This window comes from Plectropomus leopardus, chromosome 12 (assembly GCF_008729295.1).
Source record: "Plectropomus leopardus isolate mb chromosome 12, YSFRI_Pleo_2.0, whole genome shotgun sequence".
Lineage (NCBI taxonomy): Eukaryota > Metazoa > Chordata > Actinopteri > Perciformes > Serranidae > Plectropomus > Plectropomus leopardus.
The window spans coordinates 12,810,505-12,836,634 of NC_056474.1; the positions used below are offsets into that span (position 1 = coordinate 12,810,505).

General features: G+C 39.5%; 1 protein-coding gene across 1 annotated transcript in view; it reads left to right on the forward strand.

Moving 5' to 3' along the window:
* The window catches only part of LOC121951385 (oxysterol-binding protein-related protein 1-like), a 34,672-nt gene that overhangs the window by 6,785 nt on the left and 1,757 nt on the right, over positions 1–26,130 (forward strand). Inside the window, exons 11-27 of the mRNA XM_042497685.1 lie at positions 855–918; positions 1,089–1,190; positions 1,309–1,446; positions 1,555–1,633; positions 3,586–3,692; positions 12,286–12,454; positions 15,406–15,598; positions 18,311–18,386; positions 20,184–20,318; positions 20,606–20,703; positions 20,837–21,019; positions 21,119–21,226; positions 21,517–21,606; positions 21,859–21,985; positions 22,076–22,192; positions 23,574–23,697; positions 23,809–23,899. Coding sequence (XP_042353619.1) covers positions 855–918; positions 1,089–1,190; positions 1,309–1,446; positions 1,555–1,633; positions 3,586–3,692; positions 12,286–12,454; positions 15,406–15,598; positions 18,311–18,386; positions 20,184–20,318; positions 20,606–20,703; positions 20,837–21,019; positions 21,119–21,226; positions 21,517–21,606; positions 21,859–21,985; positions 22,076–22,192; positions 23,574–23,697; positions 23,809–23,899 — 2,001 coding nt within the window. The remainder of the gene's footprint in view (positions 1–854; positions 919–1,088; positions 1,191–1,308; positions 1,447–1,554; positions 1,634–3,585; positions 3,693–12,285; positions 12,455–15,405; positions 15,599–18,310; positions 18,387–20,183; positions 20,319–20,605; positions 20,704–20,836; positions 21,020–21,118; positions 21,227–21,516; positions 21,607–21,858; positions 21,986–22,075; positions 22,193–23,573; positions 23,698–23,808; positions 23,900–26,130) is intronic.

Genomic DNA, 26,130 nt, shown 5'->3' on the forward strand with positions numbered 1-26,130 from the left:
TCCATAGTTCCCAAAACATTCAGTGAAAAGTTGAACTTTAAAGGAATACTTCACCAGCGAAATGACCATTTCTATCTCTGTTACTCACCATGTTACATTAATATGTGAAGAAAACTGGAAAATCCAAAAAGGCAAACATTTTTTTATGATTTGAAGTAAACAAGGTTTGTTTTGTAGTTTGAAATTCTTATTTAGCGAAACATTCTTGACAAAAAACAAAACAAAACAACAGTCTCACACAACCCGTGAGATATAATCCAAGTGTGTTTATCCAGTCGTATGCTCAGTACTTCCAAACACATACATTTTTGGTAAAACGTTATGATTTAAAACACTACTGTACAAACGCAGGGACGACCCGTGTGCCTGGGCATGTTTGAATTTAATTCAAATGCTCACACATGCTCAGCGCACGCTACTCTTGTGTGTAAATGCTCAAAATGATGTTTTATGCATGTGCATATACATGTGTTTGGAGCTACTGAGCATATGACTGGATAAATGAGACATGAATTATGTTGCAGGAGTAGTGTAAGAGTTTGTAAACAGATGTTTTGATGTACTTTAGTTGATATTAAATAAAGGCCCCTTATTTACTTAAATTCTTCAAGAATTTTGGATTCCATGTTTATTGTTGAGGTATAGGAGAAAAGTTTTCTCCACAAATTCAACATAACACAGGATGTGTAATTGTTATACAAATGGTAATTTTTACTAATGAAGTATTCCTTGTAACAGTGACTACATGTGCACTGTAGTTAAATTACATTGTGATTTTTAAAATGTTTATATTTTTTACAGTATGTGCCTATGTGAGAAACCCTTTGTCTTATCTCTCATGTTTCTTTTTCGAGGGCCGATGCACAGGCTGGTGTTAGACAACAGGGCTATAAGTCTCTAACTCAAGCCTACTGCATGGTAGGTAGTAGAGGTTAGAGACTCACTGTAGTTAATTAACCTTCATGACTATACAAGGATGCTCATACCTTAGATCTTTCAGTTGTGATTACATCGTACTCATGACATGTTGATGTTTGACATCTAGTGCAGCAAGCGTGACTGTAAGTAATTTCGTTTTGTCATTCTAGGTCAAACCATGGGATCATTGCTTCTTCATGCTCAGGTGCTTTGATGGCACCGTTCATTATTTTAAGGTTCCCTCAAAGACAGATTCAGTGGCAACAAGAAAAGTGAGATGAGATTCACCTTCTTTGCTGTTACTATATCCCCCTTCCCAACCCCTCCCTGAGCAATCCAATTGTCTTATGTTTGTCTGCAAATAAATGTTTCTGATATTTCTCTACCTAGAGATGGTTGGATGCTTTTGAGGCACATTCATCCTACAGCACTCGCCACTGCACCCAAGAACAGATTCTTAATGATGCAGATGCAGATGGAGATGGAGATGGTGCCATGGCAGTGAGGAATATGTCACAAGCCCTTCAGGTAAGATTAAATTCATACCTTTTTAATGAGGTATATTATTAGGTGATAGAGAGGAAGAAGTGCTATTTACGGAGGAGGTTTCCAATGTGTCTTTCTTGTTTTGTGCAGGCAGCCAATGCTTCACAGCAGAAATTGGAGAGTGAAGTTTCAATTTTTCTGTCGATGGTGAAGAATGAGGAGAACTGTGGTAAGTGTCTGTTCTGAATTACATTTTGACTGTTAATAAAGAGAAAAAAATAAAAAAGTAAGTTACATATGATGTAGTTAATCCAGTGCCCATTTTTAACATCTTAGTGCTGAAAAAACCTGCAGTAGAATTTTGATTAATTCTAAATTAATCGTTAGTCAGTGGAATGTAAATTGATTGCAAACTGTCATGATAAATCTAATCGTTACTATGCGGTTGTCACCTTAACAGTTGGTAGTCCTTGAATGGTCACAAAAGAAGTCTAAGGGGTTGATTGGAGATTGATCTTTCTGACATTACAAATAATGATAGCCCCCATGTTGGCATTGCTTGGACATAAAGAGCCTGTTTACATGTAGTATTCAAATGCATCTTGGGTGATTTGAATACAAGTGGACAGGGCTAAGTACAAGTGTATATGACCAAAGGACACATTACCCCTTTTTGCACTGCCTTTTCAATGAGTTTTTCTGGCTCGCCATTCTGTATAAAAGGTCGGATCGCAGAATGGGGCGGGGGGCAGACGGCAGAGTAGTCTCTCCCTTACAGAGATAGTTCACCCAAAAAAGACAGTTCACTCATTATCTACTTACCAGCATGCTGATGGAAAGTTGGGTAAAGTTGTTTTATTTTCCACAAAACACTGCTGGCAATTCACAGGCTTTGCACTCATGTTCCAAACAATTTAAGGAAACGGTGACCAGAATTCAAATGTTAAAAAAAGACATGATAAAACCACAAAATATATCCATACTGCTCGTCCAAAGTAATCCATGTGTCCTAAAGCCCCAACATGCCACGCTGTTTTGAATAAACATCACTGGCGCCATGTTTTTAGCCTTGTTGAAGCCTGTAGCTCCCAGTGTGGGGGCTGCCTTCATGTATGCACGCAACACCAACGAGAGCTTCCCATATCTGCACACCAGTGTTAACATGCCACCGGGTTGCCTCCCCCACACACAGAGACTTGGTGCCAGTGACTTTTTTCAAAACAACTTGACACGCTGGGGCTCCAGGTCACTTGTATGAGCAGTATCGACACATTTTGTGGTTTTATTATGTATTTTTTTAATGTTTGAATTCTGGTGACTGTTTTTTTCAATTGTTTGGGAGATGAGTGCAAAGCCTTTACCCCAAGAAACTCAGGCAGTGTTTTGTGGACTATAAAACTTCACTTGACCCTCTACCGGCATTAGTGTTAGTTGATAATGGGTAGGGTGGGATCATGGGTAGGATGGGCGGTGCCTGGTAGGAAATTTCAAAAGCAGCTAGCAGTAGTCAGCAGCTAACTCAAAGAAGAACAGTGGCTGAAAATGTCAGCAGCGTGGGAAAACGTTAAGTTTGGGGAACCTTTTACCTTCTGAGCAAAGGATGAGATCAGCTGTGATATAACAGGACAAATAAATGCTTGATATTATCAGGTCATGCCATGGTTATTCTTTAGAAAGGGCTGCTCACCGGTATGTTTTATGGCACACTAGAGGCACACGCTCTTGTGTTCGTTATGCATCTTTTTGGCCCTGAAGTGCGATGGGATGCTTTTGTTTGCGTGTCTTTTGTCGAGTAAATGCAAATGTGTCTTGATGCTTCTCCGACGAGGACTACGTCATCAATGTAGACATGGTTGTTGTTTTGTTGAGAGCTCAACAGCGTTCTATAACTTTCATTTTACAACAAGTTGGACAAAGTGGTGTGTAACCGCCTGCTGTTTCTGCTGACAGCGCTATTGTGGGTATAATAACTCCATGGGGCCCTTCTAGTGTAATTGATGTAGGCAGTAACAACATCTTAACACAAGTGGTCAGCTGGCAATGCATGTCCACTTGTGATCTAATCACTAAAACTAATGTTAATACCAGGCGTAACAGGTAAATCAACATGAACAATAACTGTTAGTTGTAGCTCAATGTATACATCTGCACTGAAAATATAATTTTTGTATTTTTCAAAAGCTTTGGCTGCACCTCTTTTACTGAAAGCCAAAGAGACCAGTGAGCTCTCCAGTGAAACCTGTGCTGCTCTCCATCTGTGCCTTGAACTGCTGTCAAAACAGGACGAGGTAGGGAAATATCTTCATTATCTTAATTGAGCCGGTATCAGCATATATGCTCATAAACAATGAAGTTGCTTTATAGTCCACTATCATACCAATCTTGACAAATAATTTAGTGCAGCCAGAATCATAAAAACTGTGTAAAGGTTTCTAATATGTACTATATTATTTTAATGGTATGATTTCAAAACAGTGTTGTCCTTGTGCTGTGGGAATTTCACATTTAAATGAAATCTAATCTAGTAATCTGCAATCTTGCACTTGATTTAATCATTCTGGAATCTTGTTTTCTCATTAGATTATCTGCAGCCCACTGAGCATGTATAAATCTTTTTCAGTAATTCCCATACCCTCACCCATGAGCTGTGTTCCTATTGGCTGAATGCATTTTATTGAATGATTACAAAATCCTCAAGCCCCTCCCCTTTACGTTAGCTCCCTCATGCCAATCAGATTTGAAGTTTGTGTATGTCCCTGTCCACCTGTCCCAGTGGCTGTGCTTTGTCCTTGGGCTGGGGGGAGCAATAGAACAGTGTGGTAATCACTGGCACGTCTGTCGGAAGGACACAGGCGAGATCCGCTTTTATGCTTAGGTCTGCATTCAGCTCGCAGATCAGTGCAGACACACACAGACACCCTTGGACTTGGATCCACACACTCACGCTCTAGGGAGAGGCTGTGCATTGAGTGAGGGAACTGAAGCGCGTGCAGATTCACGGGCTCAGCTGGAGATGCATGCATTCACTCTCACACAGTGAAAACACATGCTTGCAGGCACACTTTCACATGCCAGAGCATCCGAGCACAGGAAAAAGAGGAGACAGTGACGGCACGCTCATCCAGTATCTGCACAGGTACAAACAAAACATTTGTTCTCTTCTTGTATCTCAGCGTATTTTATTTCCAATTAAACAATTGGCTGTGTTTGCAGTGGGCTGGTCCCTGATGATTTACTGTAGCGTAAAGTGTTTGAAGTTTGGCATCAATTGGATTCAGTCTGATGTTTTTAGTATGTTATTAATTTGATGGCTTGAAGCTTTGGCAAAGGATAAACCTGTACATCAATATGTGGAGGTCATTCTTATGGATTTAATTATCTGAATTCAGGGTGTGAAATTGAGCTTGTTTGACATGACTGCTTATTCATCTTTTTACTGATCATCTCATAATGTGATGAATTTTGTCAATGTAAGAGCATTGAGAGCAATAGATTACATTACATTGATGACTCATTTGAAATGGTGGTACTTAAAGACAGGCTTTAATGTAAGCATTGTGGATTTAACCATTTTAAAGCAGCAGTTGTTATCTTGTGTTTTACTATAGTGGCACCTAAATTGAGAACTGTGAGATCATGAATTCTTACTTTTTTATCCATTACCAGTTAATCTGAAATTGACTCTGTTAAAAAAAACAAAACAAAACCAAAACCAAAAAAAAAAAAAATACAGAAATGCTGACACTGTTTTTACTAATTACTGGTTATAGTATGGTGGGCTGAAATTAATGATTATTTTGATTGTCAATTAATCTGTTGATTATAGCCCTTTTTACATAGATGGTGTCATAGGACTGCTACAAAGTCCCTTCTCTAGGCCTCATTTGCATTTTTACACAGAACCAAACGACGGCAGCATCATCCCACTCCTGTGTGTGAATTAAGAGAGCATGCCGGCATTGTGGAAACAAAAGAGGCATGACTTTAACACAAAAGCATTGGCCTCTTATGTGACATATAACACACACATCAACATCATCTTATTAACATTCAAAATGGTATTAACATGGCATTGACAATCATGTACTATCCCTGTTATATGGCTGCTGGTGTTCTCTGCTTGCCAGGTAAGGAACACCCGCACCTCTTTTTTCCAATTTGCAGACATTTACAGCCACTGCTCTTCTTCTTTGAGTTAGCTACTAACTGCTGCTAGATGCTTTTTAAATTTCTCGTGGTGGGTCGCACACATAATGCACTGTCAAAACGTCACACTCGTCCAGCCCGTGGTCCTGTCCTGCCAGGTGTCCTGTTTATGCAGATACTGTTTTTGTGCTGGTACTTCCTCCCGTGGTTGCTTTAAGGTTAGACAACTCTGTTCCTCCATTCCTCAAACATTCCTTATACACAGAACATCGTGGCGACATAATGGAACAATATTTGTACCTTGAACACTTTGTGTAAAAGGGGCGTATGGTGATGATTTTTCTTGATTAATCAATTAGTTGTTTGGTCTGTAAAATGTCAGTCCTTCCTAAAGCCCAAGCAGACATCCTCAAAGGTCTTATTTTTTCCACAACCCAAAGATATTCAGTTAGCTGTCATAGTGGAGTAAAGACAGCAAATATTCACATTTAAGAATTTCAGAGAACTTTTCCCTCTAAAATAAATTCAAATGAAAGTGGACAACTAATTGATTAATGGATTAATCGTTGCAGTTTCATAGCATAGTATGGTATGCACTACCACTCTCTTACTGTAAACCACAAACAAAGCAGGAATTAAGATTATAATTATATGGCAATTAAGCACTCCTGTGTCTACATGTGTTTTTGTGCGCATGTGGTTTTATATAATAAGGAGACGTTTTAATAATTAATGTCCCTTCAGATACAATAAAACACTTCTTTCTAAGTCAGCTGGACATGAAGTTGCACAACAAAGCCCAAATGCAGCATGTATGCATTTCAATCTCAGTATGAATTGGCAACAGCTGCTGTCCTGTCACAAGGAATAACCCTACGCTGTTATCACAGGGAGGCTGAGAACATTTAATGCAGCCTCATCACCCAGGAAGCATTGCATGTGTCACAACAATAGACACTAAATTAATTTCTGACAACCAGATAATATAGTAAGAAGGAAATGTCTTAACAAGCATGTCACTGGTCTCATGCTAAGCTGGTTCTACTACATGCACTAACCGGATTATATTCTCTACACTGCTGAGATTGGCTGTATTAGGCAGTATTAACTCTAATCTTACATTCCCATTGTCTTGCCACAGATGCCTCTGTTGCTGCCACTTACGCTTTCATTGTCTACAGCACAGAACACGCAGTTATCACGTGCTGTTGTACTCAGGGCAGATGTGAAATAGAGAAGCATGATTTATACCAATTGCAGTGTTACCCTTCAGCAGTGAATATGTGCTCTGACCCATTTCAGCAGCAGCTGTGGAAACAAAGTATGCTAGTGAGAGTGCCATATTTATACAGCACATGTAGGGTTGGTGACTACACAGCGTTTAAAGTGGCAAGATTTGTGCAGCCATCTCTCACACACACAGCACAGATTTATTAGCGCAACCTTTCTTGGTGTTTCTCAGGCTTCCACACCTGTCAAGAAAACAAATGGGGGTTTACAGCATGAAACCACTTAGTGGTGACTCCAGATAAACCTCTATGTCAGTTTGGATCACTCTGACGGTAAGAGAGTGGCAGCAGAGTTTCCTTTTTTCTCTGCAGTCATTCATCACTTTGTGTCTACAGTCTGTAAGAAAGCAGATTGTCCTTCAAACCTCTGGGGACTCGAGAGCACAAAGTACCATTTGACCTTTGCTTCAAACATCACCACATAGGTAACTGACCCACTGACTGCCATCTCTCACCCAGGAGAGACCCTACTGGGGCAGCTCAATCTTTGTCTTGATCCATTACTCTGTATAAAATAATGGACACAGCTCCCATGATGTTAGTCCATTGGTTTTTAGACTCCCATTTGGAAGGCTTGACTTCGCCATTTTGGTGGTCACCATCAGTTTTTTGGGGGGGGGCAGAAGTGATCATATTTGGATGTGATGGTTTAGCCATGGTTGAGCAAGGGCTTGGTGTGACTCTGACTTATCTCCCTTTTACAACGCCTCTTCAAGGCGGGAATATCCTGGCGTTATGCCGCCTCACCGTTCTATATAATCAAAGGCATGATCGCGGAAGAGGGGCACAGAGTTTTCTCGCCTTTGAGTCAGCATCGTAGGTAGTAACAGCACCGAATCGAGGTCCTTTTAAAAAGGAGGGTATCATTGACGGGACAGGTGTGACGTTTTGATGGCGTGTTTCCCTCTGGAGATTTAAAAAGCAGCTATAGCAGTTAGTGGCTAACTCAAAGAAGAAGAACTGCAGCCGTAAATGTCTGCTAATTGGGGAAAACTATGATTTTCTGGGCATCTTTATTATGTAGATTTGTGCCATATCATATTGCCCATACTAATACCAGTATTTTTTATATAACAAGAATTATTCATATTTTGATGATGGCAGTATTTCAACTTGTTGACGTAATGGCCTTATACTGTTACATATGACAACACCAAGTGTGGGTGAATGCGAAATTGCAATCATTTAGATGTGTAATTTTTTTTTATTGCATTTTGATTATATTGTGTTGTATAGTTACATTTGATACAGAAACAGAATCAAGTTACTTTTGTTTTTTACAAAATAAATTTTTACTAATTTTTACTAATTTTTACTTAGTATTTGAAGGCAAACTACATTTATGTTTAAATATCCAGTTATAACACTTATTTGTTACAACTGCATGTTCTTGAAATTAATAATGAAAAATTTGCAGTATTTTTGTCATATCGTCAAGAATATCATTATTGCAAAAATACCCTGAAATATTGTGATGTGCTTTTAGGCCAGATTACCCACCCCGAGTTCCTTGCACCGTGAGCAGAGGATGAGATTTAGCTGTCATATAAAAGAGACAGTAGATGATTGTTTTTTCCATGTTATGCCATTTTTATTGTTATATTATATGTCACATTAGCAGCGGATGCTGTACTGTTAAACGTCACGGCATGCTACCTGAAAGTACACACAGGTAGGTCATGATTCTGCCATTGTTTGGTTCTGTGTGAAAATACAAAAGAGACGTAAAGAAGGAACTTTGTAGCAGCCCTTTAGGGCAATCTCTGTTATAACAGGGCTGTAGAATGTAGTCTGTCACTCAAGTGGCCCTGCCTTTAATTATGCATAACTTTAAGCCTTAATTAAATGTAAATGGGTGAGTTATATAAAAATTCATCACTCATACAGTTGCCATAAATGTTGAAATTAGCCATAGAGAACAAAACGATTTATTTACCAGGGTGTAAACATGTTTATTTCCTCTGGAAAGTTGATCTAAAGGCATTTTTAACATGGGGGTCTATGGGGACTGACTGGCTTCCAGAGCAAGCCTCAAGTGGCCATTCAAAAATTGCAGTTTTTGGCACTTGGATGTTGGCTTCATTTTTCAGCCCCGGAGGTTGCCACTTGGTTGGTCCCTGCACTGATTTCCTTCTTTTTCTAAACATATGAGATCTGAAAAACAGGAAGAAGTGAATTGTCCAATTATCTTTAATTGGTAACTGCATTGTTTTGCTGCACAGGTACACCCCTCATAACTGAATAAAATCATTTTTAGTTCCTTAGCTCCCAGCCATCATATAGTCATGTGCAGTTTGATAAACAAATACAGTTATTGCAGAGTGCAGCACTATATAGAGCTATAATGAGTTTGCCTCTGAGATTTGCTTCCCCCTTAGCAGAGAAAGCAAATTTCAGAACAAAGTAAAAGCACTACCCTTTGGGTTGTTGGCCAAGGAGAAGCTTCCCTCCCAGGCTCCAGCAACAGCTACTGTACACAGCCTCAGCAGGGCTTAAAATAGCGCTGTTTGTGCTCAGGCGAGAGGATGCTGAGAGAGTGAAAGAGCTGGCTGGGATAGTTACACAACAAAGTGTTTCATTCCTGGATGGGCTCTCAAGCCAAGTCCCTGGGACAGGTAATAACAGCCTCCTAAAGAGCGAGCTCTTTTACTTTACCCATTATTTTTGAAAAGAGGCTTGAATTAATTGGGGACATGCAAGGACATTCTTTTTGGCACACATTTGATATGTGTAGTTGGTCTCATTATCCAGAGTCACGATGTGTTTTTGCTGTTGCTGATTGGAAGCATATTCATATTCTTTTTGGCAAACTGGTGGATTTACACAAACATTTTAGAACATTAGGATAATGCTGCATTTCACTAGATGGATGTTTTTCTTAGCATTAACTTGCCAATTCATTTTCTTAGAGTTCCTCTAGTTTAGTATTGAAGGACAGATCTTTTAGTTGGAGGGTTTCTCAATTGAAATTTAAACATCACTAAATAGAATCTGAACATCTAAACAGATACTGTATTTCTGTCCACACAGTGCATTACCTACTGTAGAGGGGTTAAATATACAGCATAGTTAGTGTGATGCCACCAGTGAAGGTGTAATGTTTGTCTTTGACTGTATTTGCCAGACAGCTGTTGGAACTTATGTGAAAGAAGCTGCTTATGAGTTGTTGTAGTTGTTTTTACAAGTTTCAGTCTTAGTATAGAACACTTTGTAAGCTGCAAAAATAGCCTAATAATACAAGCGGTGAAATTGGAATACAGTCTAAAAACCCATCTCTCAACTTGTATACAATCTCGTCCTTATATCCACTGCAGCTATTTCAGCTAAAACCTTGTGTACATCTGTCCTGCAGAATGCTTGAGGTGTGCACATTCTCACCACACATCCCTCCTTTTGTGTTTATGCTTACGCATCGCTTATGCATTTGGCCCCTTGTGTTGTCATTACCTTAGAATAAGATGTTTATATCGATGTACAGAGCAGTTCCTCTTCCATGGAGTCGGCTATCTACAGTAACACAGAATGGACAAACCAAACCCTGGCTCTAACTCGGGCCATTAGCATTTTGCGTCTGCTACCGCCGTTCTCCTACATGGTTTGCACACGCTAGAAGTTTTTGTTCTGCAAGCTCACTGCAAGATACCACTAAATCCTACACACTGGACCTTTAATTAACTGAGTTTTTTTCCACATACTTTAGCATTTAGTTTTGTTTTAGTTAAGCTTTTAATGAGCTTCTATCACAGTTAACATGTCTATGTGAAGTCAGTCTGTAGATTCAAGTATACAAGGTCTATACAAAGTGCTCATGGACATCTTTTTGTGAGGTTTTGGTTACATCAGATGTGTGTATTTGTAGACATAGGGTGATGTGTAGTAAGCTCATGAATGCTTCAGCTTTGATAAACTTAATTTAGCTTGAAATGTTCTGACCTAAGGTGTTTTATTGCACTGTGTTGCAGATTTACGATCTGCATATTGTTGCACATGAGTCATTCTCACCTTTCTGCACTGTATGTATTATGGCGTTTTGCTGAGTCAAAGTCTTAGGCACAAAAGAAAATCAAATTTACATTATGTATTTCGGTAATGTATATACATAATAAACCTTTTGCTGGTATTAGGGTGCTCAGATCGATTATACGTGGATTGAAATCGATCAATATTCATTACCAAAGGCTTGATCAGCATCCTTGAAGTTTGCTGATCAGAGAGAAAACAATCAGCAAAGTGGTGACTATGTCACTCAATGTTTCTCAGTGCCTCATCCATCATGCGTGGCTGATCTCCACCGCACAAGAGTTGGAAGCAGTTTATGTTCCCTGAATAATGTTGGAGCTGCTTACAGTCTCTTGGGGTCATTATCTCTTTACTGTATATTAATTTTTTTATATCTTATGCTTTTAAAAATTGGTGTCAAAATCACAGATCATGAGCATCTCATAGAAGAATTTACCTGAAATTATCTTTTTGACCTTGTTGATTGCATTAAATCTCCATGGTGATCTCTAAAATATTGTTCCCATAATGGTTATGGCCACATATCTGAAAAGGACATTCATGACACACAGGCAAGAATTATAACCCACCCTGAGCACATCAGCAGGTGTCAGTGAGGTGTTTCTTTGTGCACAACTGTGCACACAACTGAAAATACTTCAGGCTGTGTAAATGATGAGGATGAACTTTTCTTCTTCAATAGAAGACGCTGGTCCTGCTTTGCAGTCTCAGATTTACAGTTTGATTTACAAGCCCCTGTTTCTCTCCGCCGCCTTCCTCAAGGTGACTCTGGAGGGGTTTTTTTTTTTTTTTACTTGTGGAGGCTATGCTCCATTTTTATGAGCAGCATTTTTATCCTCAGTGCACTTGCGTTGCTTTATAAATCCTTTCATGTCAGTTTATCGTACTAGGGAATGAATTAAATTCATAAAAATGTCCTGTTAAATTTTTAATTTGCTGTTTCAATGTGCCGTTATAGCCATTATCTTATTGTATGACATTTTCGACAGAATTTCAGGATTTTTGGTAAGTTTTCTTTCTTGTCTTAAGTTAATAAAGGATACACAAAAGCAGCATCAGACAATAGGAAACACTGATCTTGCCTGTCCCACAGTGGCCTGGCTCAGGTTGCCCTGAAGAGACACTCAATCCCAGGCTACAGAGCTGCCAGAGACTGGGGTATTTGGTTCCGACTGGAGGAAACCAGATATGTGGGCAGGGTTAGAACAATGACCTGCCATCAGAACCACAAAGACACACTCGCTGTGGCAGCTACAGAAGCAGATCATTACCCTCATATCAGTCAAACCATCAGTAAATCTCAGATTTGCTAGATTTTCCATTCTGTCTTTATGGTCAATCTCAGTATACATGAGAAAACTGTCTTCATTAATTAAACCTTGTCTCTGCTGTATGTTTTACACGTCTTATTGTCCTGTGTTTGCAGGTGTGGAGCTTGAAGTTAGAGCAGGAGGTGGAGAAGAACAAAGCTCTTACAGAGGCTCTGCAGACTTTGGCAACAGAACACCACGAACTCAAGCAGTCCCTGTGTGGGAGAAGCAGGTCGTCTAGCCTCAGTACCCTCACTGGAGATGACTTCTATGATGCTGTATCAGGTCAGCATGCTCTAGGTGGAGGATTAGTGAAGTAATCAAGAAGTTGATACTACAGGGGTTACACAAGAATAGTGCAATACATGTTTTCATACACTGTCTTGGCCAGGTTGTAATTAGACAAATTAGGACTAATTGGGAATTATCTGAAGCATTTTCTTCCTGGGCAAGTCCCTGCTTTCACTAATGTTGCAGTTAAAATAATACTGAGCGACACTGCTGCAGCTGTCAGTGGCAAAACAGGAGCTGTGTAACCTCTTGGTGCATTTGTGCATTGTCTATTAACATTCACTAAAAGTGCTTGGTTTTGCAGCTGACATGTTCATATCATTATGATAAGTTTCTGACTTTACTGAATAAAATCACTACAGAGACAGACCTTTTTTTGAAAGAGCAATATGTTTTTTGTTTAACCAGGAACAGCCGTGGGGTGCTATAGGCAAAACCATCACACTCAATTTAAATAAACAGTAATTTTAGTGTATATTGTGTCAGCATATATTCACATTTAGCTGGGTTTATTTCAGCCAAGCTGGAGTTGGTAATTGTTGGAACAATAAAAAGACAACCACAATGTTTTTTGTTGGTTTTATTTTATTTTTTATGTTGTTTTTGAATGAAGTATGTGTTACAATGATAAAATTGCTGTTTATATGAACAAAGTCTGCTGAGTTTGGCAATGGTGTGTCTGGCCTTTTCTGTTGCAACAGAAAGGACTCCTGCTCTTAAACTGAAAGGTCTATCTCTGAAGAGATCATTGCCATATTGTTTTCAGACACTCATAATAACAATCTGACCCTGTCAGTGACAAAAACAAGCACTTTTAGCGGATGTAAATTGAGGGTGCACAATTGCCCATAACGTTACTGCTAGCTGCAGTGCTCTCTCTTAGTACTGGACCAATTTTGGAAATTATGGTCTCCATCAGTCACTTAGAAACAAAACGTGGAAACATAAGGTCCAATTTGCAAAGTACATAAGTTTACCCTTTAAATGCGCTGTTCATGGAGCCTGTTTGCGTCATCCATGTGTAGGAGCGTGCAGGCAACAACAACGCACATTCCTGCTGTTGGTTTTACACTATTCTGCTGTTTGACAGTTTTTGGCAGTGTGGTAGTGAAGCACAAAGAAGCAGTGAAGAAGATTTAAAGCTTGCAAACATGAATGCAAACGATTCTCAATTTAAAAATAGTGTTGTTAATTTCATATGAGAAAGACATTTATCAGGTTTCCCAGGCCTTAGGGATAAAAAATTAATTGCAAGTAACACTGGATGTGAACGTAACTTTGTTTACAAGAAAGCGACACAGGGCATCTTTATAAGAATCGTATCCTGTATTTACATACTTCCAGCGGTGCATGTTGTTATTGTATCTAACTGCTTCACAGTTTTCAATTGTCACTTCACTTTGAGTATATTAAGCATACTTAAACAATACAGCATTACTGTGTGTGTGTGTGTGTGTGTGTGTGTGTGTGTGTGTGTGTGTGTGTGCGTGCGTGCATGCATGCGTGCGTGTGCATGCGCTGCATGTGCGTGCACGCATGCGTGCATGCCCAATGACATTCCTTTGGCACTCTGTCTATCTCAGAGATTGTCCAGACATTGATGCCAATGTCCTCTTCTCTTATGCTGAAGGGTAATTAGATAGTGACTAGCCTGATGCCCTGACAGCTTCAATTCATCAGTAGTTAAAAGAGTTTATTTGACAGTGTTTTCTGCTCTGTGTGTTAACGATGTACAGTACAGTACAGTTTACAGTGGTAAACTGAACTGTACAAAGTTTGCTTCTTTGTATACACAAAACCCTCGCCATGATGATTATTTACACAAGACTTCCTTCTACAACATGGTAGTGCACTATGGGCCAATCTTTCTCAGGAATCACTGCATAATTCAGAGATAGCTCTGAGATATCTACTAGCCAGAGACACTCTGCCCATAGGCTCTTAACTGTGCGCAGCATATACATGAGAGTTTTCACATGCTGAGGCGGGTGTGTTAAACCCAGTCATGTGCTTTTGTTTGTATAGAGGATGCTTATGAATAGGGGTTGGCCATATGGCCTTAACTTTATACCAGGATATTTTAGGGTATTATTGCAATAATGATACTCTTGATGATGTAACAAAATAATGAAAAATATATTTTTTCATTAATTTCAAGAACATATATCTGCAACAAAAAAAGTGTTATATTTTTATACGTCAGAGTTTGCCTTCAGTTATATTACTAATTCATTTGGCTGTTCATAAAACATTTGGGACTCCCAGGCCTAACAATGCCACTGATTCCATAGTACTCAAGTCCATCCCCTTTTTGGAAGTCAACTCCTCCACCATGGAGACTGTAGCAATTTGATTTCATCTATGCTTGTTGTTGCTGTGCCTAACAGTATCTCATAACACCAGCAAGTCGAGATATTTCCATTATCGCCACATAACTTTTTCTGATATTAAAATGATACCATTATTATGTTGAATTATATGATATGTAACACCTTTACTTATGAAGCTGTGTTGAATTTGCTGCCACCTTAAACTCTATACACAGTGCGTTTTTCTGTATGCAAGTACTCACAATAAGCTCTAATAACTCAGTCTAGCATATAAAGTCCTCCATCATACTGTACACACACTATTCTCCACCTCTCTTTGTGTAGAGTATGGACAGTACCTGTAATGTCATTGACGGGGGAGGAGTAGCATCCAGCAAGCACAGAGCAAACAATGTTGGAGGAAATGAAGCCTCTGTGTGGCCTCTCATTGGAACACAATCCTCAGGTGGGGTTAGGCAGGCAGCAGGGAGGGGGAAGTTAGAGAGGAACTGGAGCACAAGTGCTTATTTGCGGAAAGTTCCGGCTGCAGCTTTGTGAGCAGGTCACTTTAACCTGTATGTTCCTGTACGAGTGTTTGGCATGACCTGGCATCTGCCCCCTCTCATCATCCCACAGAGTCGGAGTCGGAGCTCTCGGTGAGCGGCTTCCTGTCTGTGGCCAGTCACTCCTGTGAAGAGGACGAGGGGAGAGACACCCCCTTTCTCAGCAGCCTTCGCCATCCCAACGCACTCAGGGGGCCTACCGGAATGTCGGGGGAAGGTAACCATGGCAACCAACCCACCCAGCACAATGGAGTCAAGAAGCACAGGTGGGACATGCTCCAGTTATGATGTCATGCTTGTTTGTTGGCGCAAACGATGGAAAAAGGACGAGTGGAAATGTAACATCAGCCATGCTGAGTGTTCATTAGACAGCCTGTTCACTGTTTATTATGTGCAACGCTTCGCTTATCAAAATTATCACAGCTGGCAGGATCTAGTAATATTTTACTTGTCATAGCTGAGCATTTAAAATAAACATTGTGCACGTGACATTTTAGTATGCGTGCCTGGTGACAGGTTGCAGACCTCAGTTGGCAATAAGATAGGCCAGTAAAAGGTAGAGTTGGTGTAATGGAATACCATCTTTCCATGCCGGTCTGTTTCTGTAGTCAGGTGTTTTTGTTTGAGCACCCAATCCACAGAGAATAGCCTGTTTTGTTTTTCCTGACAGATCCAACTCTCAAGCGAATAATCAGCATAGCGCTCTGTGGTCGTGAGTTGTTGGGTTTTTTTCAGTGAACATCTGACAATCTCTTTCATTTCCGTGGATGCTGATTCTGGCTTGGCCTCTCTTCCTTAATCCAACAAGTGATCCATGAATAATTCAGCATGTGCTGGCTCAAAGCAGGAGTTGGAGGAAAGGGGACTGGCTGGCTGGCTAGCTCTGTGTGCGTATGTGTAGGCTTGTGTGTGTGTGTTGTGCATTAAAGATTTATGGGGTTTTTGTTTATTTGGAATTACTCCTGTCATTCAAAGATGCATATATGCCTGGGTGCCTGTAGATAGGCCTAGGTGTAGTTAACATTTCTCTCACTCTTTACATTTATATCATGGCACCTCACCATAAATTCTCTCTAAAAAAAAAAAAAAAGAGAATCTTTGACTTAAAGGTCCAGTATGTAGGATTTAGAGGTATCTAATAGTTGAAATGGTGTGTAATATTAAGAACTATATTTTCATTAGTGAATATTCACCTGAAAATAGGAATTGCTTTGTTTTAGTTAACTTAGAATGAGCCATTTATATCTACATACAGAGCGGGTCCTCTTTCGCAGAGTCTGCCGTGTTGCTCTACAGTAGCCCAGAACAGACAAACACTGACTCTGAATCAAGCCATTCGCGTTTTGCGTCAGCCACCATAGTTCTCCTACATGCTTGGCACAGGGAGTAACGTCAGTTCTGCAACCTCACCACTTGATGCCACTAAAACGTATATACTAGTCCTTTAATACCGCAATTGTCCAGCAGTGTAGATGTCATATTTTTATGTTTGCAATAATAATGATTTTAAGACTGCTGGATAACGCAGTTTATATTTTAGAAAAACTGAAACATGAAATTGAGGATTTCTGTCCATATTCCCATCTAAGTGGATAAACTTTGTTGGTAAATATGGATTTTGTGCTTAACAACTACACGTCCCATGAATCTTTAGACATGTACAAGTACAGTAATAGATACATTTTTGACAAATATCTTAATATTAATATTGTAACAGTATTTCATGGTTGACTGTTGGTGCTTTTAAAAATATCTACAAAATGGATTTTTTTTTCAAAATATTCAGTAGTAATGTGGATAAAATGACTAAGTTGTTAAGGTAAAAAAAATAGAACAGCTACAACAGTCTGGAAAGTTCAGAAAATTACATCACATTAGTGCAATGCAGCCTTTAAAACACAATGCTAATGATAGCTGAAATCTAAGATGATATCTAATCTCATATTACGATATTGTTATGAAATCAATATATTGCCAGGCTCTTATCTCATTATAAAGTTTCAGTCCAATGAAAGATATCCTCCTTGTAAAACTAAATTTTGGGGCTCAGGCTTGTGGAACACAAACTAGGCCATAAGTATAGCATGCCATTCATCACTGCGCTGCTCATCCTACAGATGGAGCAACACCCCCACCCCCTGCCTCTCTGTTTATTTAGCTGAAGTAATGGCTTTTATTTGTGTAGTTGCTTCAGTACTCAAATTTAAACAAGGACACCATCTGCCTTCAGCAGGCATACCTGTCAAAGTCCACAAACTACAGTTGTTAGCAAGGTTGTAAGGTGAACTCAGTCATAAAACAGACTAGGTTTAGTCAAGCAGCAAAGGTAGAGTTTGAGAGGGAGTAGGAAAGTATCTGCCTGTGTAAAACTGAAGACAAAAGACAGTCCAGTCATAACTCAATGAGAAGGGTTTTTGAGTCAAGCTTCATATGCAAAATTACTAATTTAAAGAGTGCATCTTATTACCAGTCTTGAAAACCAACACACACAAACACCAACATGGTCGAACATCCATTCATGGGTATTGCATGAGGCTTCACCCGACAAACTAAAGGCTCATTAACTCAAAGGTGTCAGATGACTTTGTTCCCAAGTGGTGATTCATGCTATGTTTTCTATTCTGCAGCTTTTAAATGGTATAAGCCCTTGGCATGCAGTAGACAATAATTGTTTTAATGTGTGGTTTTTCCAATACTTGTAGGTACTGGATTTGTGCTCAGTGCCATATTGGAGAGGTAAATCAGTTTAAGTGTTAAGGAGACCAGATGACGTGCCCTCAGGCATCAGTGTTTATCCGCTATAAATTGCAGACCTGACGCAAAACAAACAATCAAATGATCTCACCTTTGAGAAAGTTTAAAATGTGTATACATGCCAGTGGATATTTTTGCATTTATTTGGGTGCTAATGGAAATCATTTTTATTATTGTAATTCTCTCTCATTGTTTCCCGCTCACCTTATACTGCTGCCCCACAGAACATCTTTACCGGCTCCCATGTTCTCCAGGAATGATGTCAGCATCTGGAGTATCCTGAAAAAATGCATTGGCATGGTGAGATGAGACTATTCTCAGACAGATTCGTTCTTTATTTATTGTGCCTTGAGTAATCATTTGGGGAAAATGAAAGTTGACATGCAATATGGTGGGTTTGTTGAAGACTTAAAGTTAGTTAATTTTTATAAATTAGTTTTTGTACTTCCTCCTCAACTTAGGTTTTAGGAATATAGTCATTAATATCAGTGTCTTGGAGTCCTTAGGGATCTCAGTCCTCACTCAGCCCCTGCCTGGATTTAATTACATTTAATAATGTCTATTAATGTTTTATTCCCCAATTAAGTGTGGCTAATGATTCACGCTTACACAGTTCAGTAGGCAGACATAGATATACAGTCACACATGAGATATGCATAAGTTGCTTTGAAGAGTGCATTCGTGTATTTGTTGGATTATAATAATGTTAATTATTATAATGTCTTTTTTCACTACACCTTTTTTCATATGTTGTAAACCACCGCATTACATATGTTTTTGCATGTCAGCATGAATGTTGGAAAAGATGGAAAAATACATTAAATTGAGCTGTGACAGTTGAGAATGATTACACCAGTATACATAAATCCATTAGGTTGAATGCACCCAGAGATAAAGGTCCTAGTGCAAAGGGTGCTCAGTGGCGTGGTGAAATTCACTGTGGCAATAAGGTGTCAATGGACTGGTTCAACTTTGAAGTCAACAGCCGATTGAAAAGGTTAAATGCACCAAAAGAAGTGGAGGATCCCAAGAATGGCCATGATTGGCCGAGAATTGTGGGTTTGAATTCACCGTTGCCAGTACCTGTAGTGGTTCAAAGGGCCATGCAGTAGCGGGATCTGGCGGGGTTTATGTTGACCATTTTTCAAAATGGCTGCCGGCGGTTGGTTAAACTTTCCTGTGGAAAACATAAAACATACAGAAGCAAAATAGAGAAAACAAAATAATGAAAAACACTAACATGAATAGAACTTATAGAGATACAAGAACAGAATGCAAAAGCAATAATACATCGCCTTGAGGGAATTTCTTCAAATTTGGCACAAACATCTATTTGGACTGAAGGATGAACTGATAAAATTTTGGTGGTCATAGACCAAAGGTCAGGGTTACTGTTACCTTTTCTATCTTATTCTTGAGACTTTTTCATGACATAAGATACTTTGACTTTTGAATAGGTTTTAAGACATACTTTATACTATGACTTTACTTTTTTATGACAATTTATACTATCACTGACACTGGAGAGACATTTGGTTGGATACTGAATTGACAACACTGATCTTGGGTGTCCACATTGAAAATGTGCTGATTATATGGATCTTCGGTGCGGTCAGGGGGAGGATGTGTGTAAAGCATCCATGTTTTCATGGACATGAATGTAAATTGTACTCATAGTCTTTTATGGTTGGATTCCTAAGGTTTAGGCAAAAAGAGTGAGATGGTAAGGGTGAGGATGAAAAAAAAACTTGCACCCTTCACTAACCCCCATTAGCACTGTTAGCTCCGTCAGTACTGTTGCTGTGTTTGCACCATTAGTGCAGCTAGCTCTAGTCTCTCCTTAGCCTTCTGTTTTAAAGGAAACAAGTAGAATCACATCGCACTCTGCTCCCCATTTTATGGGAATTAAACTGTAGCGAAACATGTCATTATTTATACTTGTTAATATTTCCCACAAAGATGGGATTTAGCTCTGTTGTATTAGATTTTAGAGCTGTGCCTAAGAAACATGAATCATAGAGTAGAAATGTAAAAAGTCTATCCCCCAAATGTCTTTGTTTTCACAGTTTCTTGCATCTTCTCCAACATCTTTTTCAGGAGTTGTCAAAGATTGCCATGCCTGTGATATTTAATGAGCCTCTGAGTTTCCTCCAGCGGTTAACAGAATACATGGAGCACACCTACCTTATCCAGCAGGCCAATGCCACAACAGACTCCGTTGAGAGGATGAAGGTACAACAACGTCCAAGTTTACTTTCTTGAATTAAAAAGAACAATAAATCTAGTAGTGATATGTCATTTGTTACTTCTCATTCAGTGTCCTGTTATTTATTTGATTTAAGTCAAATAATTCTATAGTTACTTTCCAGCCTTTCATTAAATACTGAATACCTGTGTTTAATTTTGTGCTGTCATTGTCTCTTTGCATAAAACAGCAGCATGCTATAATGGGACTCTGTCATTATCTAATTTTGAATTAGTTGTCCATAATTTGGTTATAATGAGTCGATGCTCTGTAGTGTGTTGCAGCATTTGCTGTGTCAGCTGTAGCATCTCAGTGGGAGAGGACTGGGAAACCCTTCAACCCACTGCTGGGGGAGACCTATGAGCTCATCAGGTAAAACAGTGTACTGACAGTACCTTCTAATGCACAAATGTGTTTTATGAACACACTTAAACACATAACATTTTACATTTATTGAAGGTTTATCCCATAATGCAGTACCAAACATGTCCCTGTTTTCCATCAGAGATGATTCAGGATTTAGGTGGGTGTCAGAGCAAGTAAGCCATCACCCTCCGGTCAGTGCCTTTCATGCTGAGGGCCTCAATGAGGATTTTGTCTTCCATGGCTCCATCTACCCCAAACTCAAGTTTTGGGGAAAGAGCATAGAAGCTGAGCCCAAAGGAGTCATGACGCTGGAGCTGCCCAAGTAAGTGCATACTCTAAACTTCTTTGCAAGTCTGATTTGATTTCCTTTTGAAGATGTGTCTTCCTTTGTGTTTACCTTTATTCTCCTTTGCCTCTGCAGGTATAATGAAGCCTACACCTGGACAAACCCCACCTGCTGTGTCCACAACATCATTGTTGGTCAGCTTTGGATTGAACAGTACGGCAGCGTGGAAGTGATCAATCACAAGTAACAGAAATTGCCTTCTCTTTGTTTCTACTCTGTGTCTGTTTGTCTGCAAATGCATTCTCGCCTGGTTAATTTGCATGCACAGAGACTTGGGTGCGTGAATTTCTATCTTTCCGTGCTCTGCAGTGGGGTGTTGATCTACTTTGAGATTCAGTTTATTGATCATGGGAGCAGAACTGGGACAGTTGCCATTTGAATAGAAGAGCAGGATAATTAATGTTTGAAAGGCTCAGCTCGCAGAAGGAGAATCGTGAAAGAGAATTAGTAAAGAGTCTGTCATTCTGTGGCAGGACCGGAGAGAGATGCAGCATGACGTTCAAGCCCTGTGGCCTCTTTGGAAAAGAGCTACATAAAGTGGAAGGATACATCCTTGATAAAAGGTATCTTTTTCATTTTATTACCATTTTTTTTTATTACTCATCTGATGTTTGAAGGGGAAATAAACAAGTTTCTTTCTTTACCTAATCATTTTGAAGTGTATGTTGATTGCGTAATGTAATGGCTATGGAATAACCGATTGGTTTGCCACATGCCTTATTTTCTCTATGTATTCTGATTATAGATCAAATACCAAAGGCTTTTAAAAGCTGTGTTTTATTAACAGTTGTTCTTGTATGTATGTATATTTGCAGCAAAAAAAAACTGTGTGCAATATATGGCAAATGGACTGAATGCCTTTACACAGTAGACCCTGCTGCCTTCGATGCCCACAAAAAAAGTGACAAGAAGAATTCAGATGAAAAAAAGGGCAATAAACAGGTATTATATTTTGCTGCTTTCAAAGTCACCTGTGTCCTGCCTCCCTTTAGTTCAGGTTTAACCTCTGTTTGTGTATCTCTGTGGCCCCAGAGCAGTGTGGATGAGGAGCCAGAGGAGATGCCTCCACCTGATGCTGAGACAGTGCAGGTCATCCCAGGTAGTGAGCTCATCTGGAAGATAACGCCACGACCAGACAACTCAGCCAAGGTATGAGAGGACAACGGGGGTGGAAGAAGAATAATAAAGAATAAGGGCTGCTATGAAGTCCTTTCTTTATGCTGCCTTTGCAGTATTACACAGAACTAAACAATGGTGGCTTCATGCCACTCCAGTGTGTGATTTTATACAGCATCACTCAAGCAAAAAGTTTGAAAATTAACACATCTGCCAGCAGTGTGATTTATAACATATAATGTGCACTTGCAGCCTTTTCTAAATAATAACAATGGCATAATCCTTGGCAATGACAATCATTTACCATCCCTGTTATATGGCAACTGAACTCGCTCTCTGCTCGCAGGGTAAGGAGCTCCCAAACTTTAGCGTTATTTTTGTTTGCTATTGTTCCTCTTTAAAGGTAGCTGCTAGCTGCCTTTTAACTCTCCTGCAGTGGGTAGCACGCATAACATGCCATGCAAACGTCACACCTATCCTGCCCCATAGTCCAGACCTACTGGCAGTCCCTTAAAAGCAGATCTCATTTTGGTGCTGTTACTATCTACTTGTGTTGAACCCCGAGTTTTTTTATGCTGCCACATGATCATAACATAATCACTCATATACAGATGAGGCATTAAAAAAACAAATGAAAAATACTGCGATTAAAGACAACAACAACAAAAACATTATCAGTGAATAAAAAACAAATGACATGACACAAAACCGCTGACATGGCGGACACACTGTGTAGTGCACTATATCCATGATAGGGAACGGTTTTGAACACAGCTACAGAATTAGTTAGTGTGTAAAAAAAACAACAATGGCAGAAGCTCCGGGAAAATAACCGTTATCTCCGTCACAAGCTGCAAAACTAGAATAAATATTGGTGTGACTTTTCAACGCTGGAGACAGCTCTTGGGGAGTAAGAAGATATAGTTTGATGCAGAACTCGCAACATTTCTTTCAGACTAGTAAGTAACATCTAATGTTGGCTATTTACCGAAAACATATTTTTAGTGTAACTAATAATAACATAAACTGTAGACTTACAGATCACGATAAATTTTCCGTTTCCGTTTTGACTGTTTTCTTTTTACTGTTGCTAAAACAGAGCTAAAAATAAGCTACAAAGTAAATTATGCAAACACCACACGTGAAGATCCTAAGATGGCAGCCTAATTTTGACCAGCTGTATTCTTGCACTTCTGTCAGTCATGAGCTGCCTTTATGAATAATGACTGTTAACTGTGGTTGTATGGTCACAGAAGTAGGCCAACATTTAAAGGGTGAAATCCGCCCCATTCCGTTGGACAGGATAGCTAGAAATTACAAATAGCTCCTTTAAGATGAGGTATTTTGTTACTACTTTGCTTCTAGTCCTCTATGACAATTAATTTTTTTGTTAATTTAATTCTCTTTTTGTCAGTTCTATGCATTCTCCACATTCGCCATGCACCTAAATGAGCATGAGAAGAGCATGGAGGGAGTTATTCCCCCAACAGACAGTCGCCTCAGACCTGACATTCGCGCCATGGAGAATGGCGACATAGGTACTGTGTATGACCTGAATTTTAGTCTCCATTATGTCACACCACCTTAGATACCATGCTTAGACACCACTGCTGGTGTTATTCAAGTTCCTGTATCCATGTCTTTCCTAGATTTGGCAAGTGCAGAGAAGAAGAGACTTGAGGAGAAACAGAGAATGGCACGGAAAAATCGCAGCAAAACAAGCGATGAATGGAAAACAAGGTTAGTAGCTGTGTAGCGATGTATTGTTATTGCCACATTGCTGATTTGTTTAACTAAATGCCTCCCTGTTCTCTTGTGTAACCGACTATGTCATCTCCCTTCTTGTAAATGAAAAGGAATGCTGCACTTGGCCCAAGGTTTGATTCAGAGCTTGCTTACTTCTTGTTGTGTCCTCTGGTGTGAAGTGCTGCACTACACCACCCTCCTCAGGACAAAATGCACAATTACAACTGTGTGTCATTGAATGCATTTGTCAAGACACTGTTGTTTGATACTGGACATTTACACCTAATCCCAATGTCCCCCTAATACTTTGAACCTTGAACCCTCAGGGACTTAACTGAGGTGACCTGATAAATGTAGGCAAAGGTTCAAAATGTTATATGTGATGTTGAGTTTGAGTTTATTTATTCATGCTCACAGTTAAAAATTAAATAAAAGCAGAATTTACAAAGTGCATCATATGAAAAAAGGAGAAATTAATGCTCACACACACATGCGCACACACACAAGTTACACAAGCACACACACACAAAAAAAACTATAAAAAAAACTATGGCATGGGTATATATTGTACTATCCATATTATCTTGAATAGTTGAAGTCTTATTGCAGTGCAGAGGGTTGCTGTCCTTACTCTGCTGGTTCTGGCCCGGAGTTCAGTGTAGGTGTTTCTGTTTCGCAGCACCCGATGGATTTTCTCAGCTCTTTTTTGTTGAAGTAGGTTATGGAGAGGGTGTTGTGTGTCAGTCATATCTTTGATGAGCTGAATGGCAGCCTATTCTCTCCTGCTCTGGAGGGAGTTGTGGCTGGGGGAACTGGCCCCTGGAGATCATTTTGAGGACCCTTTCCAGCTGTACTCCCTGCTTCTTGTTGCATCCTACCAGGAGGACACTCCCATACTCCAGACATGGCCTGACCAAGGTGGTGTAGATGGTAACAAGGTCCCCACAGGGTAGGTCATGTCTGGCTTGGACAGCCAGGAAGTGCAGGTGTTTTGATGCTTTTCTCACTGCCTCCTCTATGTGGGTGCTGCTGCTGAGATCAGAGTCCAGGTGGAAACCCAGATATTTGGTAGTGGTTACAAAGGGGACTTCCTGTCCACCAAAGAAGAGAGGGGCAGGTTGGGGTGGGTTTCTGGCGAAAAGGATTCTCAGCTCCACAGATTTTTTTCCATTTAACAGTTATTGTTATTGGATGTAGCCCACTTTTCCAGCTGCTCAGCCTCTATCGCCATGGATGTGTCCCTGTCGATGTCAGTCAAGGGTATGGCCTGAGACAGGCCCACATCTTCAGCATAACCCGTACCCAGTGTGTTCTGGACCCATAGGAGTGGGCCAACACTTAGTGGCAACCTATCAGGTTACCCTGAAGATGCCATAAATTTTACATTTGGCCCAATTGTGGGTTTGGGATTTTTATTTATTTTACCTTTTTCCAATGATAAGGTTCTGTAAGGAGTTGATCCTTGATTTGAACATCCACCAGGTTCTTGCCTTACAGAGTGGGTGAGAGGTAATTGCCACATAACAACTGGTCAATATGATTAAGATGAATGTGTAAGTAATGAATTTGCATGTTTGATTGATGTAAATATGTAAATAATTAATTAATATTTTTTATAGATATTATATCAGTAATGGCTTTATATATTTTGTATAACAAAGATGAAAGGTAAATACATTAAGAGCAGTTTAGGAAAATTAATTGCATTACAGGTTTGGATCAGTAAGGAAGCTGGTTGAATAATCTATGGAGAAGGGTTGGGATTAAATAAATTTGTACTTCTTCTCACTCTTTTTTGAATATGTAAACCAAGTCATCAAGTGTTTGAAAATTTCTTTTGCTTTCTGCTTTTCCTTGCCTGTGAATATTACTTTTCTGTTTCCTCTTGTTTGTATGATCATTTTTCTTTTTTTACATGTTTGAAATGAATTTCCAAATCAAATCAAAATCAAATAATAATTTTATTCACTTTCGTCAAAACAGCATTATTAAGCAAAATCATTGATTGAAGCACTAATTTTGTTATTTAGCCCATGCTTGCAATTCTCATATTTCATTTTTTTATAGACCATTTTAGGTCTTTAATTTTAAAGTTGTTTTCTGTGTAAATGTAACATCCCAGGCTGAAAGCCCATGTGCCACTCACCTTGTTTACCATTATTTGTTAAACGCTTCCAGTCTACCCCTTGTAACCCTTTGTTTTTACACCTCGACACTATTAATTT